The sequence below is a fragment of the Papio anubis genome, chromosome 9, assembly GCF_008728515.1.
Source record: "Papio anubis isolate 15944 chromosome 9, Panubis1.0, whole genome shotgun sequence".
In the NCBI taxonomy this organism is placed as follows: domain Eukaryota; kingdom Metazoa; phylum Chordata; class Mammalia; order Primates; family Cercopithecidae; genus Papio; species Papio anubis.
Window position 1 is genome coordinate 33,436,361 of NC_044984.1, and position 20,683 is coordinate 33,457,043.

General features: G+C 37.2%; 1 protein-coding gene across 4 annotated transcripts in view; it reads right to left on the reverse strand.

Annotated features, from left to right (window-relative positions):
- The window catches only part of CPNE8 (copine 8), a 236,390-nt gene that overhangs the window by 209,556 nt on the left and 6,151 nt on the right, over nt 1–20,683 (reverse strand). The window contains exon 1 of one of the 4 annotated variants that reach the window (XM_031650418.1): nt 13,920–13,948. The exons of the other annotated variants lie outside the window; for them this stretch is intronic. Coding sequence (XP_031506278.1) covers nt 13,920–13,933 — 14 coding nt within the window. The 5' untranslated portion in view covers nt 13,934–13,948. Of the gene's footprint in view, nt 1–13,919; nt 13,949–20,683 lie in introns of those variants that run through there. 4 annotated transcript variants of the gene reach the window in all.

Here is a 20,683-nt window from a genome sequence, read left to right on the forward strand (position 1 = left end):
GCCTATGGAGTAGCCATTCTTTTGTTCCTTTACTTTCTTAATAAACTTGCTTTCACTTGATTGACTCACCTCGAATTCTTTCTTGGGTAAAATCCAAGAACCCTTTCTTGGGGTCTGGATTGGGACACCTTTCTAGTACATCACTGGGTTAACTGGAGAGGTATATTTTGCATGAAATGTAAAATTAAGAAGTTGATAAGCAGGAATTTAGCAACACCTTTCCAAAACCATCCAAGAGAAAGAATTCCCTGACTCCTCAGCCTTCCTAGTCAATTCTCATCCATATTCATTCTTGAGAACAGGCTACCTTCCCCTAAAGACAATAGTCAGTTAGCTCATCTGATAACCCAGCCCACTCCGATTTTATGCTCAACAAGCCATCTTCCAAATTTAAGACAGTTTCCCATATAGCAGTTACTGAGTAGCCAACGTGAATATCACAGTTGTCTTTACTGTTGTGGTTTTTATTGTCAATTGGCATTCTGAGACCCATACTGAGCAGCCAGCTAGCCTCTTAAAATTGTATCTCACGCTTATCTTTCTCAAACTGGGAAGTAGCAATTCTCTTTCAACCTCAAAGCAAATCTGCAAGTATTTTTCAAGCAAATAATCTATGGCCAAGACCTAACTAAGCACTATCAAAAATAATACAATCTGTATTAAAGGCTTATTTCAAGAAGCCTGAATTTTATTACAGAAATAACTAAACAACAATATAGGATGGTATATAAAATCGCAGTTTATTATAGGGAGAAAACACTGTTTATAGGTGTCAAATTAAACAGTGTCAAATTGATTCAGCTATGATAACAACAAAAGCCAGATACAGTAATTAGCTCTTATTCCAACTATTTTTCAAATAATTGATAATCATATATATAATGCAAGCGATCTAAATAAATACATATCCTGAAATAAGTACCTTATTGAGACACCCAGGTGGGAGGGGGGTCCCTGGCAAAATTCCAACCAGCCTGTGCACTGGGAGTGCACACTGCAGTGGAGTCATAGTTTGCCCCTTTGCATCAGGGAGGAGCCTGGCCACTCCTCTTCCTGTGTGGAACCTGAGATTCAAATTGCCAGACAGGAAGCACCCCAGCAGGGACTCTGGCTTTACAGAGAGTCTCTGTTTCCCCCTTTTTTCTCCCTTTTTGCCAAATATGTCCCCCATTTTTCTCCCTCCTCGAATTGTCTGTGAGCCTAAATTTTCATGACTGTGGGACAAGGACCCTGTCTTTAGCCAAACTAAGGAAAAAATCCTGCAATATTATTTTTAAAAAGCTAAGCATTTTTTCTATTATATTTATATGTATTAAGGATTTAATAGTAGAAAATAAAAACTTTGAATTCTTCATATGTAAAATGAGCATAACATGATGTATTTAAAGTAAAAAGTGACTCATGAGTTAATCCTAAAGTTGTAGGCATGCTATTCACTCTTTCCTGCTCAGCAGGTAAAATCACCTAATAAATATTCATATTAAAAAATCCTTTAAAAGGGAAACAAATATCATTATCCTTCCACAGATGAAATTTGAAAAAGACAACCTACTTGATATGTATATGAATTTTAAAGTTAATAGTTTCAGAGTAAAGGCAATTTTGCTAAGTTCTAATTAAAAAAAAAAATACAAGATACTTGTTTTAGGGGTTAAGTCCTCAACTTGGAAACATAAAATTAATTCCAAACAGCACTGTGACCAACAGACGTGAAACAACACATTAAAAAATCTACTGCTGTACCTTGAGTGCAATTTTTCTATTTAATTTTCAACAGGAATGGAAATATAGTTTGTAAATAGAGCCCAACGAAAAAAAATATTTAATTTTCTATAGGGACAAAAATACAGTTCATAAGTAGAGCCAAACAATGCTTTATCATTTTGCAAACACTGTCCAGAATAAATTTTCCACATGTGGACAGAGACCAATATCTCTGAATCATAGCATCCCCTGCAAATTGCCCTGTGTCAATAAGCAGAATGATTCTGGTTTTAATTAAAATTTTGTAAATTATTAAGGGCCTTTTATTTATCTATTTTTCAGTGTAGTCGCTAGACCACTGATAGCCTGCAAAGTCTTAACCAAATATTGCTTAGGCAGCCACAGAAACTAGCACAAGCTTGCACATAAGTGGGGCCTGTTGAATGAAAGAAGAGTTTTAGTCCCCAATCTAAAGCATCATCTTTTTTCACTTTCGGTAAGGTTAGGTGTTTTATTATAGAGAGCAGAGTAGAAGGGGAATCTAGCATTTGGGGCTTTTGCTCTAATAGGTAATCCACTAACTGAAAATCCCTGAGAGTGACAGCATCACTGGAATTACAAGCAAGCCCCATATCATTGAGCCATGCCCACGGCCTTTATTTAGGGCATTATGTTATCTTATGGACAGGAATTAGAAAGTTATTTGTATGTATATGCATTTTTTAATGTACACATACACAAAATGGCTTTCAGAAATTCTGTTTTATGAAGACAAGGAAATCAAAACTTTTTTTGAGCAACTGAAAGCAAGTTTACTCAATTTTTGGAAGTGATTTGAATGTAATGTTTAATTCTGATTCATTCATTCATTCTTTTATTTTATTCACTGAATAAACAATACCCTGAGAAATTTAACATACACATTTCAGGAAAAAATGTATTTCCCAAAACTACAATTTCTATAACAAGAGGAGCCAAACTGTGTACAGGCAAAAAGGAAAGGTTTAGAAATGAAAAAAAAAAAAAAAAGTCCGGGCACGGTGGCTCACACCTGTAATCCCAGCACTTTGGGAGGCCGAGACGGATGGATCACGAGGTCAGGAGATCGAGACCATCCTGGCTAACACGGTGAAACCCTGTCTCTACTGAAAATACAAAAAATTAGCTGGGCGAGGTGGCGGGCGCCTGTAGTCCCAGCGACTCGGGAGGCTGAGGCAGGAGAATGGCGTGAACCCAGGCGGCGGAGGTTCCAGTGAGCCGAGATCGCGCCACTGCACTCCAGCCTGGGCGACAGAGCGAGACTCCCTCTCAAAAAAAAAAAAGAAAAAGAAAAAGAAAGAAATATTTTAAAACCGAAACTTATTAAAAAGCCAAAGTCAGCCAGAATCTAAGATACCAAGTAATTCTGACGGTTAGGGTCATTGGAAAGTACTTAACAAGATTATCTGGCTTTCAAGAAAGTAAGAATAGACTTTCAGATTTGAAGCTGCACAAATAGATTAAAAATTTCAGTTCAACAGCTTCCTCTGGTAGCCTGAATATACAGCAAGAACTTTATCATAAATGACAGATACTACCCAACAGACACTAGGGATAAAACAAACTTTAGCTTATTTTTCAGTTTCTGCTGAAATTGGTTGTTGAAAGTACTTATTACTACTGTTAAGCTGAAAAGGCCAGTTATAAAATTACAGTTTCAATCTTTGCATGGGTGAATTTGGGTTAGATACTAACAGAAATTTGAGGGAAGGAGAATTAACAGTATAATTATATTCCTTCTGAGGCATTCAACTGTGATTGATATCCTTGGAAATTACTTAAAAAGAAACCTATGCTTTGTCAGAACTTGACATGTCAGAGCTCTGGTTAGCCTGAGATAAATACAAGAACCTACCGGTTTGAAGTAATGAAGGGTTAACTCAGGGTAATGCAAACTTTCAGAAAAAGATACAGAATGCAACTCCTGATTTCAACTGGAAAAGGGAAACATGTTTATGCTTTAAAAACGCTTTTAAAAAAGGAGACTGAGAGCAGGATATGGGTCTTCTTAAAAATCTAAATCTCAGGTACAAAACTAAATTCATTATCTTTCCCCCAATCTTATGACTCCTGTATTTTCTGTCCTAGTAAATAACAACTGTGAAAGAAAAATAATGGACACCCAAACATATCAGGTCCAAATCCCTGGAACCTGTAAATGTGACCTTATTTGGAAGAGGTCTCTGCAGATGTGATTAAACTATAAATCCTGAGATGAGTAAACTACCCTGGATTCTCTGGAAGGGCCATAAATTCAATCACATATACCATATATAAGAGGAAGGCAGAGGGAGATTTGACACTTACAGAAGAGACAAGACAGTGACAGCACAGAGAGAGTTGTAGATTTTGGCCTTGAAGACAAGAGTGATGCACTCACAAGCCAAAGCATGCTAGCAGCAACCACCAGGAGCTGGAAAAGGCAGAGAATGGATTGTCCACTAGAGCATCTGGAGGGACACCAGCCCTACCAACACCTTGATTTCAGCCCGGCAATACTGATTAAGGATTTCTGGCCTCCAGACCTGTGAGAAAACAAATTTCTGTTCTTTTAAGCCAACAAGGTTGTGGCAATTTATTACAACAGCCACAGGAAACTAATACAGCCAGCAACACTGTCCAACCTCTTCTCCTCCAAGCAAGACGCCTCAGTAACAGGTCATCTTGTCCCCCATATCCCAGTTCATTCACCAAGATGCCTCCAGGAGAAAACTCTCTATTGTAAATACTTGAGCAAATGCCTCACTTGCAAAAAACCCATTCCCTCCAGAAATTCCAAACTCCATAACATTGCACTGAACACCTGCCACATTCTGACCCCCGGCTATGTCTCCAGCTGCACCTCTATCCATATTATTTCTTACAGTCTTTGCTTCCAGACACCAGATTCTTTGCGGTCCCTCAAACGAATCCTGCCTCACACTTCTCTACATTTACATTTTACCCAGAACATTCTCTTTCCCAAAATTTCCACACCAACCCCTTTCCTACTAGGAAATGAGAATTCCTCTTTCAGCCTCTCTCCATGGCTCTGTCCTAGCATGTAGCACTGATTATTTCCCCAGGTGCCCCATCATACTCCACACGAATCTATACCACAAACTGCACAGCTACTATTTATTTACTAAGTGCCAGGCGCTGAGCTGGGCATTTAAATAAATCATTTCACTTAACCCTCACCATAATCCTACCAAGTAGCAATTATTAGCAGGATCCATTTTCCAAATAAATTAATCAAATGCAGAGAGGTTAAATAAAGTGGCCAAAGTCACAGAAAAAGCAAACACTTGGAGGCTGTTTTGCAAATCTTCTATTGATTTCTGAATTTGATTTTGATTTTTGATGTCTGTATTTGTTACGCTATTCATCTATATCATTGAGAACAAAATGAAATGAGCTGCAAATAATGTTATTATTTAGCATCATTTCATAGGCTAATCATTTCAGAGAAAGATATAAAGTAAAAATTAGGCAGTACTGGAAAGAGAAAAATTGTTACCTTTACTTGCAGAAGATTTAATTTTGTACACAAAAAAAGCAAGAGAATTAACAAAAGCTTTTTAAATTAGTAAGATAATTCAGTAGAGTGATTGGAAGCTTGATGAATACATAATAGTCAATAATTTTCTTGGGTATCAACTGCTAATAATCATTCTATCCAACTAGGCTGTTTAGTAGTTATATGTTGCCTTCAATAGCTGAAGTATGTGAGCTATGCAGCTCTCACTATAACCTCACTCCAAAATAGCATGTTACCAAGAAAGCAAGTCTCAGGCCAAATTGTGCCAAAGTGACAAATATTCATTACTAAGAAGAACTCAAAACAGTCACACAATGTACTCCATCAGTTTAATCAACTTCCAGCTCTCTGTCCTTTCAGACACTCTAAATAGCACCTTCAGGCAGATGTGACAATATTCTGTTGACAATATCTAACTTTCTGGTCAGATAAGCGTAGCGAATTCTCTAAACATTTATACCCATTACCTAAGGCGTCCCTAAGCCTACTGCACCACTCTACAGGGCATAACCCCGAGTCACTAGGCATGTATCTCCTGTTCACATGTGCAATATGTCTAGCTAATCCACATATCTTTTTTATAACAGCTTTATTCAGATATAAATGACATACTATAAAATTTGCCCTTTTAAAGTGTACCATCCAGTGGTCGATAGTATATTCAGAGTTGTGCAACTATTACCACTATCTAATTTCAGAACATTTTCCTCTCTCCTCCCACCAAAAACACCCTGAACCCATCAAAAATCACACCCTATTCGACTTCCCCCAGCCCCTGGTAACCACTAATCTTTCTGTCTCCATGTATTTGCCTATTCAGAGCATTTCATGTAAATAGAATCATGATCATATACAATATGTGCTCTTTTTGTGACTAGCTTCTTTCGATTACATGATGTTTTGAAGATTCAGTCACGTTGTAGTATGTGTCAGTACTTCATTCTGTTTTATTGCCAAATCATATTCTATTGTAGGGATACACCACTTTGGTTCATCAGTTCTTAGATATTTGGGTTGTTTCTATTTTTGGCTATTATCAATAATACTGTAATGAAGACTTGAACAAATTTTTATACAGACATATGGCTTCATTTCTCTGGGGTAAATACCTAACAGAATTGCTGGGTCCTAATGGTAACACTATTTTTAAAATCTGAAAAAAAACTGCCAAACTATTTACCAAAGTGACTGCACTGCATTACATTCCTACCAGCAATATATAATTGTTCCAATTTCTCCACATCCTCTCCAGTGTTATTGTCAGTCTTTTTTTTTATAACCGTATAGTGGTATGAAGTAGTCAGTCCACATATCTGATCACCATATGTTTTATCAGTTTGTTTTTTTTAAGTCTAACATCCATAGTAATTACAGAACGCTCTGGTGTTGATAAAGGGTAAAGATAGTATAACAGTTAGGAGTAGCCACTTCCAGAGCATGAGCTACTGATTAAACTTCCAATGCTAACTCACCACACCCAAAGTATATAGAACTGATTAGGATCCTTGAGATTTAACTCTACAGTCTAACACACACATCTACATGACACTCTCTGCTGAAATATTTTAAAGTAAATTACAGAACAGATATCATCAACCAGAATCAATGAAAAAAACATGAAGAAAATGTAACATACTATTTTAAAATTTTGGCATACAGGATACTTTCTAAGCTTTATACAAAGCCTAGAGAAAAAATTAATTTATATGATAATGAATGTATTTTAAACTTATATACAGAAAATGATATAATAATTAAACTCAAAATACAACATTTGTTACATATATCATATATAAGAATGTTAAGGCTATAAATATACAAAGCATTCTCTAAATTAATGAGAAAAAAGTATAAGCACCCCAAAAGAAAAATGACTTCAAGAAGTGATTTGGCATTTTATAAGAGGAAGAAATATACTTGGTCACTCACATTTTAAATAAAGTTCATCCTGAATAAATGAGTAATGACATGCAAATAAAATAAATAATAAGATAATACTCTACTATGAGACAGACAAATATTAGCTGCGTGAATAGAACTCATTTAGTTGTAAGTTACAGAAGAAAAGGGAAATTTATGGTGAAAATACAGATATTTTATAGAGCCCAGACTCAGGCATGTAGCTGACCCTGTGAGAAGAACAAAAACAAGGACAGAAACATCAAAACTCTTTTTCTGCATGCATGTATTATCTATTTCAATCTTTTTTAAAAAACTGCTTCCTCTAGTTCTCTGAACTACATGGTGGGAAACATAGATGCTGATATTGTTTGGCTCTATGTCCCCACCCAAATCTCATGTAGAATTGTAATCCTCAATGTTGGAGGAGGGGCTGGGTGGGAGGTGATTGGATCACGGAGGCAGTCCTCCCCCTTCTGTTCTTGTGATAGTGAGTGAGTTCTCAGGAGATCTGGTTGTTTAAAAGTGTGTAGCACTTCCCCCTTCTCTCTCTCTCCTGCTCCACCATGTAAAGACATGCCTGCCTCCCCTTGTGCCTTCCACCATGATTGAAAGTTTGCGGAGGCCTCCCCAGCTATGCTACCTGTACAGCATACAGAATGGTGAGCCAATTAAATCTCATTTCTTCATAAATTACCCAGTCTCAGGTAGTTCTTTACAGCAATGTGAGAACAGGCTAGTATAGATGCCTGGGGTTATTAGCTTCATATTTTATAATTCTGGCACCCAAGAAGAGTCTGTCACCTTTTCCCCACTTCATTAACATCACCAGATCTCATGAACTTGTCATCACCTGGTAGGGTGCCACCTCTGAACAGTCATTACAACTGGGAACCACCAGTTCCATCATTTACTAGCTGTGTAAACTAAAACTCTCTAGGCTTCAGTTTTCTTATCTGTGAAAAGGAGATGATCATAGTATCCTACTCATAGAGTTGTTTGAGGAGTAAGTTAGTAAATATAAAGCACTTAGAGCAAACTCAGCATATAGTAAATATTAGAAAAACTACCTAGAGGCAAAGGCAAAGAGAATAATGTAGAGTGGATATGCAATGCCCTAATTAAGTGACAAAGCCCTAAACTGTGATTAAGGAAAAAGGTCAAATTCATTCGAAAACATTCATTCATGCTTTCTTTCAACACAGATGTACTGGGCATGTTATATTATGTGCCAGGCATTACAACAGTAGTGTATGGGAATAGTTAAGCCCTGATCTCAAGTCCAATTTGTAGAAGAAAGAAGAGATGTAATGTGAGCCTAAGGCTGCTCCTCCAAGTTCCTTTTGCCTTCTATGAAATTGAGAGGGGCCGAAGAGCCTCCTGGTAAAATGAAAAATGAATCCTCTTGATATCTTTTTAAGTTTATACTGTTGGCCCAGCTGGGGTCTGGTGGAAGGAATATATAATAGGAAACTCTGAGAGGAATTTCTTTACAAAAGAAGGTAGAGTCAGATGGGAGACCCAGATTCAGAGACAAAGACAGGCCCACACAGTCTGGAGCCTGGAACTGTGGAGTGTGTGCCCACAGAGCAAAAAAGTTGTGAATATATGGATTTAAAGACATGATGACACCTAGGGAGTCTTTAGAAAGGAGGACTCCTGACTGAGACTGAACCTAGAAGGACCACATAGAACCACAAAGATCTGGTAAATCAACAGAGACAAGCACCAGGAGGCAGTGAGCAGAGTTATAGACAGAGTTACAGGGACAGCAGACAGCAAGGCCTCATGCCAGGCCCTGTAGCAATAGGGCATTACCGCAACTTCCCAGTGGCACTGTCAACAGCGACGTTTTAACAACAGCAGTGAAGGCTCCATGGAGGCAGACAGATAGGAAGAGGGGTGTATTGAGAACACAGCTGAGATCATTCCCTTTGAGAGATGCTCTCCAGGCAGGGGGTACTAGACCTGCAAAGCAGCAGCTAGTTTCAGGTTTTAATATCTGGAGCCAAAATCCAAGGGAAAAAACTCAACTTCCATCTTACCTAAGTCATTGTAAAAAAAATATGAATGGAAATATGCCTTATATACCTCTAAATAAATGCACAAAGAGATATCTGCTTGGCCTGACCTATAGCTGGGTAAGAAAGTTGGGGTGATTTGTACTTTCTCCTTTGCTCCTTTCAACATAGTTTGGTTTGGTTTTTTTTGTATACTTTTACAATTTTATCTTCATGAAGTGATCCGCATTTCAGCTCACTTGCTAACAGCTAAGTGGACAATGAACTTCCAAACATTTTACACAATTAGCTAGATTAATAGACTATTAATCACTGAATGAAACAGGCATTGGCAATTGCTTAGCCATGTCTCCTTCATCCTGCCTTTTTACAATTGATTTTTTTTCAACTCAATTAATACTATGCTCTTTCTGGCCTTCAAGTCTTCCAGCCATGGTTCCTGTTCATATGTGATACGCTTTTCTTCCACTAGCTTTCCTTTCTTCAACTATATATTGAATAAATAATTATCAAGCACTTTCTATATGCAATACACTGACTAGAAGCTAAGTGGGATGCAAAGCTGAATAAGACATGATTCTTATCTTATGAGAGTTTATAGTTTAATAGCTATCTGACACTCATTCAAATGTTTATTCAACCAGCATTACGTTATTAAGTGCCAGATAAAGGATTTGGTGTTGGAGACCATGATATGAACACACTGGTCTCCAGGCCCTAGATTATTTACATTGCATTAAGGGGACAGATTTGTAAACAAATACGTACAGTGAAATGTGGAATATGCATAATAAATAAACTCACTACAGATTAGAGAAAGGGAGGGGTGGACAATTCAATCTGAAGGATCAGGAAAAGTCTTTATAGTACGAGTGATGCTTGAACTATCGGCAGAGTCCATCAGGTGAGATAACAACGTGAGGCCGAACTGTTCCTACCAGAGAGAACCACAGTGTGAACATCATGGTTTTCTCAGGAAATGCAGGAGTCTGAAGTGACTTAGAGTTTAGGAAAGAGTTTAGAGGCAAAAGGGGAGAAGGGGAGGGTAGTGGGACATGGAGAGACAGAGATGAGGCTGAAAATTTAAGTCGGGGTTTGCAAGATCCTGATGACTCATTATACAGGCAACTAGAGGGTCTTAAACAAGGGAGTAATAGTGTGGTGTCATTTGCCCTTTTTGAGTACAACTCTACCAGCTCAAAGTAGAGGATTCCTGGCGAGGAGGAGGAGGTTGGCCAGAGATTGTGAGAATGGAATAATCAAGGAACTAGTGCATAGTCTTTGCATGGGTCAGACTGGCCTGGACCTAGTTAGCAGAATGGTCAGCCATGTGAAAGAGACGAGATGGAAGCAGAAGGAATGGGAGGGTGAGGCCTGACGCTCAACTGACAGAAGTTTTACTGGGGTATTGGGGGCTAGAGAAAATGATGGGGAGAACTTAGTCCCTTGTAGGAAAGCAACCTAAAATTTTCAGGAGCGTCCAGAAGTAGTTAGCAAAACCTCTGAAGCAATTTTGATGGTGCTTCTTGTTGACAATAGCTGGTTTAGACCATGCTGTCAAAATGAAAATGACACAACCCCACAATAGTTGCATTTTTTAAATCACAGCATTTTATATATGTGCTGGAAATTATTCATCAGTCATCATCATCATCACTTTGTATTACCATTTATTGACCTCACTGAAACAAAGTGGCTTTATAATTTTCTTTTTTTTTTCTAATTTTATAGTTATAGCCACTAATGAGGTATGTTTCTCTGGAAATACTTGATGTAATCAGGGATGACAACATTTTAGGCTAAATATAATCAACTGAGCACTTAGATACTACAGCTGTTGCAAGCACTTAGGAAATTACTTAGGCCATCCAAAGAAACTTTATAGCCAGACAAATGTAGGAAAGACATGATTTATGGATAGTGAGTTGACTTAAGTAAACTTGCTCATTTTTAACTTGAACATGTGTAAACAAGTTCTGTCTTTTCCTTTTTTTATAGAAAGCATTGTTTTCCATCTTCTCATCCTTGACACTTTTCTTCAATTGGATTTTGGCTTTTCTAAAATTTTGTTTTGCATTGTGTGGCACAAAATTTAAATTAGTGATTAAAAATACACAGTCTGGAAGAAGTACATCGGCACATAAACAAATTTTTGCTTCCTCAAGTGGCCAGGCCACCAAACAGCTCTTCTTACCCTGGATTATACCCAAGTGAAACCATCATGTGCTGCTGCACTTTATTAGTTCACCAAGTACTTTAAGAAATATTATTCCCCAAGACAAAAATTTTCCTTGAGTAAAAGATACGTTTACTTATTTTTCTACTTAGGTATTTTATATAGGATATCACACATGCAAATTATATTCTTTTTTGCATTGTATTCATACCCAGATTAAGCAAATTATCTGTTAACATTTATATATATATATATATATATTTTTTTTTTTTTTTTTGAGAGAGAGAGTCTCACCCTGTCACCCAACCTGGAGTGCAGTGGCATAGTTTCAGGTCACTGCAACTTCTGCCTTCTGGGTTGAAGAGATTCTCCTGCCTTGTCCTGCCAAGTATCTGGGATTATGGGCCGCTACCACCATACCTGGCTGACTTTTGTATTTTTTAGTAGAGATGGGGTTTTACCCTGTTGTCCAGGCTGATTTCAAACTCCTAACATCAAATGATCCACCCACCTTGGTCTCCCAAAGTGCTGGAATTATAGGCATGAGCCACTGCACCTGGCCAAATTATCTGTCAATATTTAGCAGGTACTGTGGCCACTTCTAAAATTAGCTTTGCTCTGCTTAAGGACAATCTGTTTTCATTTAAATTTATTTGTTTATCATTTCTTCACAAATAAAACTTTGTAGAACATTATATAAACAAAGATTAAATAATTCTATTTTTACTGAACAGCAAAATCAGGCATTTTAATGTTTTCACTATGTGGATAAACTAATTTTTTTTTTTTTTTTTGAGATGGAGTTTTCACTCTTGTTGCCCAGGCTGGAATGCAATGGCACGAACTCGGCTCACCACAACCTCCGCTTCCCAGGTTCAAGTGATTCTCCTGCCTCAGCCTCTCTAGTAGCTGGGATTACAGGCAGGCGTCACCACACTGGGCTAATTTTGTACTTTCAGTAGAGACAGGGTTCCTCCATATTGGTCAGGCTGGTCTCAAACTCCCAACCTCATGTGATCTGCCCGCCTCAGCCTCCCAAAGTGCTGGGATTACAGGCATGAGCCACCTCGCCTGGGAAATATAAACTAATATTTTTAAGGGTATAAACATATTCAAATTTATAGATATCCACATTCATTCTTCCAATCTATCAAGTGGCAAACATTTACTGAAAACCTTTCATGTGCAAAGCACAAAATCTGGTTTTGCAATAATCAATGATAAAACAAATAGGTATTTTTAAACTTGGTTGGGGAGACAGGCGTGCAAAAACCTAAAAATTTTTAAGTCAAAATAGAACAAAAAGAATGCACAAGAAATGTTGTCTGGGAACTCCAAGGAAGCAACAATTAATTTCAATTTCAAGAATCTAGTAAAATAACACAAATTGCACTGAGTGAGGTAAATCTTGACAACCAAGCAAGGAGAGCTGCAAATAGGGGAAAGGCTTCTCAGGCTGTAGGAAAGTACCAACAAGGGTGCGGAAAGGGAAGATACAAAGGAATGTGGGAATTAACACCTAGTCCACTTTTGCTGGTGCTCATGTCTGAGATGATACTGGGAAAGGAATCTGGGCAGGATGAGTAAGTACTCTGAACACATGCTGGTGTACTTGGACTTTACTCTGTAAACAAAGGGGACACGCTGAAACAGTGGAAGTTTCTGCAAAGAAAAATCATGTAATTCAACCTTTGTTTACAAAGCTAACTAAACATGTAAAGCTCACTACATATGTGAAGAAGAGGAAAAATGGTTACTTCTTGAACCAGAGTGGAGATAGCAGAAATGGAAAGGAGGTGACCGACACTTTGGAGAACGGAACAAGCAAGTCTTGGTGACTGATAAGGTGATTTTAAAAGTACTGAAACCATTCATAAAGCTTATGAAATATAGTAAGTCAAGCATTATAATGGTAGGGAAGTAATAGCATACATGACTCATAGTATTGGCTTATTTCATTTTGAAAGTCAACTGTTCCAGAAAGCCTAGTTAGCCCACACTCGGTGACAACTGATCAGAGGAAGCACACAAGACCGAATCCATCTGACATCTTTACTAAAAACTCTCTATTGACAAAGAGACATAAATGATTTTTTTAAAGTAACATATTAGAAAAGTAAATTACTGAAAAGGCACAGATATCTATTCATATCAAACACTCTTCATTTCCATGAATACAATTTGTTACAGATTTCCATTGAGAGAAAAAACTAGAACAGCAACAGCAGAACTTGACAACTCTTGGGGAGAATATTAAGGAAAATGAGGACGTTGAAATAGCAAGTAGTTGGTATTAGAAATAATCTATCACAATAGTTCTTTAAAAAAAAAAAAAAAAAAAAAAAACCTTAGACACTGGAATTAGAGCCTACATTTTTAAAGTCTCATGATCACACAAAGGTTTAAGAGCCTATGTCTAGAAAATCAAGTGTAATATGGCAACAAAGTTAAACTGTTTGGAGGAAATTAAGGTTTTCTAAATATATATTAATACTGTCAGAGGTGTCTGAACCAGAGCAACTCCATCTTGAATAGGGGCTGGGTAAAATAAGGCTGAGACCTCCTGGGCTGCATTGCCAAGAGGTTAAGGCATTTAGTCACAGAATAAGATACAAGGTCAGCACAAGATACAGGTCATAAAGACCTTGCTGATAAAACAAGCTGTCATAATGAAGCTAACCAAAGCCCACCAAAACCAACATGGCAATGAGAGTGGCTTCTGGTCATCCTCACTACTACACTCCCACCAGCGCCATCACAGTTTACAAATGCCATGGTAACCTCAGAAAGTTACCCTATATATTCTAAAAAGGGGAGGCATGAATAATCCCCCCCTTTTTTAGCATATAATCAAGAAATAACCATAAAAATGGGCAACCGGCCGCCCTGGTGCCGCTCTGCCTATGGAGTAGCCCTTCTTTTAGTCCTTAACTTTCTTAATAAACTTGCTTTCACTTTACTGTATAGACTCACCCTGAATTCTTTCTTGCACGAGATCCAAGAACCCTCTCTTGGTGTCTGGGTTGGGACCCCTTTCCAGTAACAATACTACTCCTTTCCCTATTACTTTTTCTTCACAAACCTTTTTTATTTAAAAAACTCAAATATAATAAATTTTACTCTATATCTGTACTTGTTGTTCTGATTAAAACTAAAATTCATATATCAATATCATTTTAAATACACTAGAGGAATTGTCTAAAGACATTCTGAGATAAATATTTTGAAAGTAAAATATCCTTTTTTGTTTGTTTTATTAAACATAAATTATCACCACCTGGTTTAGCTGGTTTACAATAGGCTTTGACAATCACATTATTTCCTTAAACTGGAGTATGTCTCCATTTTTCAAGGTCCTGCTTCTCCAATCATAAAATTATGAACCTCCAAGTAATATCATAGGTCATCTTGACCAGAGACCTAACCTTTCTATAGGATCTAAGATCCAATGAAGTGGAATGATTGTCAAAGGTCACAGAGCTAGTTCCAGAAACAGACAAGATGCTGTTTCTTTGCTGAAGTGTTCCACAAAGAAGCAAGATGCCATATATATGACATTCCAATGGCACAGTGATTTAAGTGAAACAAAGAAATTAAAGCCATTATAAGACACATCTTAAGTTAAAAATCAATCATCTTTTAGGTAGCATATTTCAAATTTTTCTCAAAAAAAATTTTTTAATTTACTAATTTAAATTATCAATTAAGAGAGAAGTTCACTAGTAACCTGATATTGATTATGTCTCCTTTCCTCAATGCCTACAAGGGGCTTTGGATGAAACCACTGACATAAAAATCAATTGTAATCAACTTTCTAATATCTCTGTTTCCATAATTAATTTGAGAGTGGAGATACCAAGATAAGTCAGATAATAAGCTACATCTAAAATCGTAGGTAATTGAGATGGGTTTAGCAAATACATTTATTATTCTGGTGTAGTTCTCACATTAGTCTTGCTTGCTCTCACTCTAGCGCGCGCTCTCTCTCTCTCTCTCTCTCATATTCTTTGCTTATAGCTTGGAAACATGAAAACCTATTTAAGACATGAATGAATAATGTTTGTGTTACTTTCAATTACCTGAAAAATCCACAAATAGTAGTACATTTAGATAAAAGAGTGCTCCTTTATAGGAGTACATTTAGATAAAACAGGTTTGTAGGAATGCTCAGAGTTATAGGAGATGGATGCAATAAGGATCTGCAGACAGTGAGAATTTTATTTCTCAAAATGATTATAAAACCACTATTATGCTAAGGCGGAGATATGTGTTGGTTTCAACCAGTAATGGCAATTATAATCATATCTCTGGTTCATTACACTCTCTGATATTTGAGATCATTCTTAATAAAATTAATGTGTCACTTGTTACTTATTTTACATACACAGAGAGAGAGAGAGCATGAAGCTAATTAGCAAGGTAAGAAAAAATTGACTTTTACAAACTCATGCCACAATTCATATAGCTCAGAACAATGTACTGACATTGTTAATATCTAAGTAGTTATTTTATTTACATGAAATTCTGAAGAATGAATTTGCCATAAAGGGAAACTCTGGAATTAAGTATTAGTGAAAAACTAGCAAGTTAAACGGTGACTTTCCCAGTACTAAGAAAGCACTGGACTGAAATGGTAGGGCCTGAGGTCAATTCTCAACTCCACTGGTAAATTCAAATGTCACATAGTCAATTCAATGAACTTTTCTTACTTTTCATTTGCCCAGTCCATCACCTCTCTCTAGTATTTAGTTTTCATCTCACCCTGCCTGATGATTTCTAGCTAAATTGTCTTCTCATTACTTAATTTCCCACATCTTCATTAGGTAACTCAGCACCAGAAAAAGATAAGAATCAATACTGGAAATAAAACATCACATGGTTCAAGTTTTATGCCACTCCTATGAATTTCTCTACTCAAAGCTCTCAACAGTAGGGAACAGAAAAACAGGAAAGAATTCTGTATTTTGCATCCTCTGAGAAATATTTCCTTTGTGGTAGAGTAGTGTTGATATCATCTATTATAATTGCGTCTCTAAGCTTTATAATTTTTTTTTAGTTACTAACACACTGATATTGACAGAAAAGAGTTCCACTCTTCAAGCCTACAATAAAGAATTTATGGAAGAACAACATAATATAGCTAATGGTCATAAGCATATGCTTAGGAATTAGACATATATGGATTAGGAACCCACCTCTGCCACTTACTAGATATGTGACTCCGACCAAACTACTTATACTCTCTCTAAACCTCAATTTCTTCACTCGTAAAACAGGACATAACATCACCTCTTTTCAGAATGGCAAAGATTGAATTAGCCCACATTAACCACTGTATACATTGTCTGACAAAGAGTTAGATTTTGAGATTAATTTTTTTTAAAAAAAGATGGCAAATGTCCAAAAGTTGCATGCTTCTTGGCTTCATTGAAACAGCTTATATTTGAATTCCTTTACTGTCTAATAAATAGAAATATTTGCTGGGAACTATCAATGATATTTTGTTTCTTCAGAGTTTCAGAAAATCAGCTAACAATTCCCTCAGAAGGTCTGGAGCATTATTCTTCACAGAATAAACCTGACAAAAAACCTCACAATTTGAACAAGAATGTCTGGTAGCTAATGGTCCTGGCTGGAGAGGCATTAACACTGAAAGATGTCATTAAGTTTGCCAACATTAAGGTATTGTGTATCAGGGAGTGAATATAGGTCCCTGGGGCAGGCATCTTTTAAATACATCCTATTTTATTAGGGGCAATAAATACTTGCCTTCCCTCAGCCTGTGTTGGCAACTACTGCAGTATCTGTTTTATCATGTCCAACACGAAAGAGCTGTCTTAAATATCAGCCCATTGATTTTATTGGGCAGATACAAGAACGTTCTTTGGTTCTAAAACTTGATTATTATAGCAGACTACCTCCTACCTGTCAAATCCCACATGACCGATTTTGTCTTGGCAGAAGTGGGCCTATGGGGTGGAATCTGTAGAAACTGAGTGTGCATTTATAAATCCACACTACTCTAACCACTGTTTTATTCTACACTCTCTCCACATTGAATTAATCAGCATGGGATAACATGCAGCTTTATCACTGTCACCTTGGTTCTATGTTTCTATGACTCCCCAAATTGACTGTAAATTTTCCAAAGTACAGATACCTTATTCTATGTTGTGTGTGCCACACAGTAAAATGCTGAAGAAACTGGGATAAGACTAGTAGCTACTTAGCGCTTTTCTTGTGACAGGCTGGACATTGTACAGACTTTATTTCATTTACTTATCCAACAACCTTGAAATTTTGGTTTTTAAATCATTTCTATGTTACAGATTAGGAAACGAGGTTCCAAAAGTTTAAACAGGTTACCCAAAATAACATTCCAAAAAGGGATAAAAAAGAGATTTAAAGACATCTGTCTGATTTCTAATTCCATTTTCTTGCTGCTATACTCTGCTGCCTCAAATTCTCATTAATCTCTAAATGCAACGTTCTTATGGTAATAAAAGTATTTAGAAAAGTGCAGCCAGTAGCTTAGCTTTGATTCTGCGTACTTAAATAGGAATGGGGATGGAAGTAACCAAAACAAGCTAAATAAGTTAAATAAATATAGTACAACCATATAATAGAATACTGCACAGACATGGAAGGTTATGTTTCCAAAGACTAATAGCAACAACATATTCATGATATAATATTAATAGAAAAGTACAGAAGAAATATTGTATAGAGTATACAATTATATTCTATATTATATACACACAATTAATATATTACATATTGTATTATATATTATATATGTGTGTATATATTAATATACACAGAGAGAGAATATAAATGTGATGCTATATATGAGACAGAAATTAACTCATTTGCTCATAGTCTGATGGAATAGTGAAGGATTTTAATTTTTTTATTATCCTTTTGTAATCATCAAGTGCTTAACTAATGTCACAGCAGTGTTTTATCTCACTTACATGTATTAACTTACTTAATCCTCAAAGAAACTATAAGAAGTAGGGGCTATTATTATCCCCACTTTACAGATGAGGAAACTGAGGAACAGATGTTTCAGAGATATTAAGCGGTAGAGCTAATCTACCCCTACACCACATTCCTCAACGCTAAACAAAACTGGCTTTCAAACAGGCTAAGAACTGGATGAAATCTCTTTGAAAGGAATTGTAGGCCGGGCGCGGTGGCTCACGCCTGTAATCCCAGCACTTTGGGAGGCCGAGGCGGGCGGATCACAAGGTCAGGAGATCGAGACCACAGTGAAACCCCGTCTCTACTAAAAATACAAAAAATTGGCCGGGCGCGGTGGTGGGCGCCTGTAGTCCCAGCTACTCAGGAGGCTGAGGCAGGAGAATGGCGTGAACCTGGGAGGCGGAGCTTGCAGTGAGCCGAGATCGCGCCACTGCACTCCAGTCTGGGCAACAGCGCGAGACTCCGTCTCAAAAAAAAAAAAAAAAAAAAAAAAAGGAATTGTATTTCTTCTCAGCCTTGAGTAAACTCAAATAGGGGATGTAGGCTTCTGCCTGTTACAACACAAATAACAGACCTAAAGGAGCACAGCTATTACCACCCTCTCCTGTGGGATCCTGTCCTTTAAACTGCTTCTAGACTAGCATTCTCCACATACCAGGGCTGTTTTAGAACCCCTCAGGCCCCAAATGCTAAAAAACACAAGCAAACTAAAATATTGGTGGAACAACAATGTTAAATAAGGTGTTTCTCTGAAAAAACATATATATATACCAGGGCAACTCTCACATTAAGACTTCAACGCCACAGTTCAGAAAGTTCCCAGGACAAATTTTACTGAAACTCTGGGACTAAGACAAACCTAAATGTGATCAAAAAAGGCACTATGGGATGACTACAATCTTGAACCGCAGGATCTCAGCAGCTGCAGAGACAGAATAGGATGTTATGGCCTACAACAACTTTACCCTCCGTCTACCTGTCATATGGCTCATTCACAGCACAGCAGGCAGTCTAATATCCCTAGCTTATATAACTTAATTTATCAGCTGACAACCTATTTACATAGTACCTTCAAATTTTTTGTCTGACTAAAGAAAGGTAAAGTGTGCTAAGAGATGAACCAATGTGGACTAAGGTAGAGCCTCCAACTGTTGTGTTTGAACACTTTGATTCCTTTCACCACAGATCATTAGAACAGCACAGGTATCTACCTGAAACAGCCAACTCCAAAAAGGCTCAGACGCTCTCTCTCGGAATGTAACTTTGTTTTCGCAGGTGGTCAGTTAATAACTAAGTGTAGCTGGACTTGTAACATGTAAACTTGCAAAGGATATGCCACCAGTGGATTGAGAAGCAGGGAAAGAAAAATACAACTTCAAAGTAAGAGAAGAATAAAGGTGTAGAGAGGACCACATGAAAAGCAGAGGGAGAAATTTAAAAGTATATAAGTTCCTACTGCAATATAATTGCTATCACAACTTTTATGGATTATAAAATCATACAACCCCACTTACTGCAGTAGAGAAGGAAGACCAGAGATAGTGCTGAACTTGACACTACCACTTCTAATACTGACAATCTAACAACAGTGTTATGAACTGAATGTTTGTGTCGCCCCAAAATTCATATGTTGATATCCTAACCCCCGATGTGATGATATTAGGAGGTTGGGCCTTTGGGAGATGATTAGGCCATGATGATGGTGCCCTTATGAATGGGAATAGTGTCCTAATGAAAGGAACCCCAGAGAGCTCTCTCACTCTCTGTAGGCCATGTGAAAGTGAGAAGTTGGCAGCCAGTAACCTGAAAAAAAGCTCTCACCAGAACCTGACTATGTAGGCACTCTGATTGCAGACATCCATCCTCGAGAACTGTGAGAAATAAATGTATGATGTTAACAAGTCACCTCGTCTCTGGTACTTTATTATAATAGCCAGAACTGAACCAGACAAACAACAATAATTTTCTTTTATATATATTTTTTTATAAAAAGTCCATAAACAGTGATGTGCAAGTATATATTTTAAAACAGGATCCCCAATAAAAAGCTGAATGTGTGTCTGTGTACAAAATTTGTTATATTTTACTGATATGTAGAGTATGTAGCTTGGCACACAATCTACAAATAGTAAGTTACATATAGTACTTCTATTATAAACTCCATAGAGCCAACTGATACCCACAGAATGCTTTCTTAAGTATAGATGACAAAAGGGTAAGTCAAGCACTGATTTGCTGTGTTTGCCAATTTCCATGGTGTAAATATTCCCACTATGGCTGATTTCAAGCTGCCAAGGTGGCATACATGAATTGGGAAGAGAACAGAAAGAAGCAAACCAC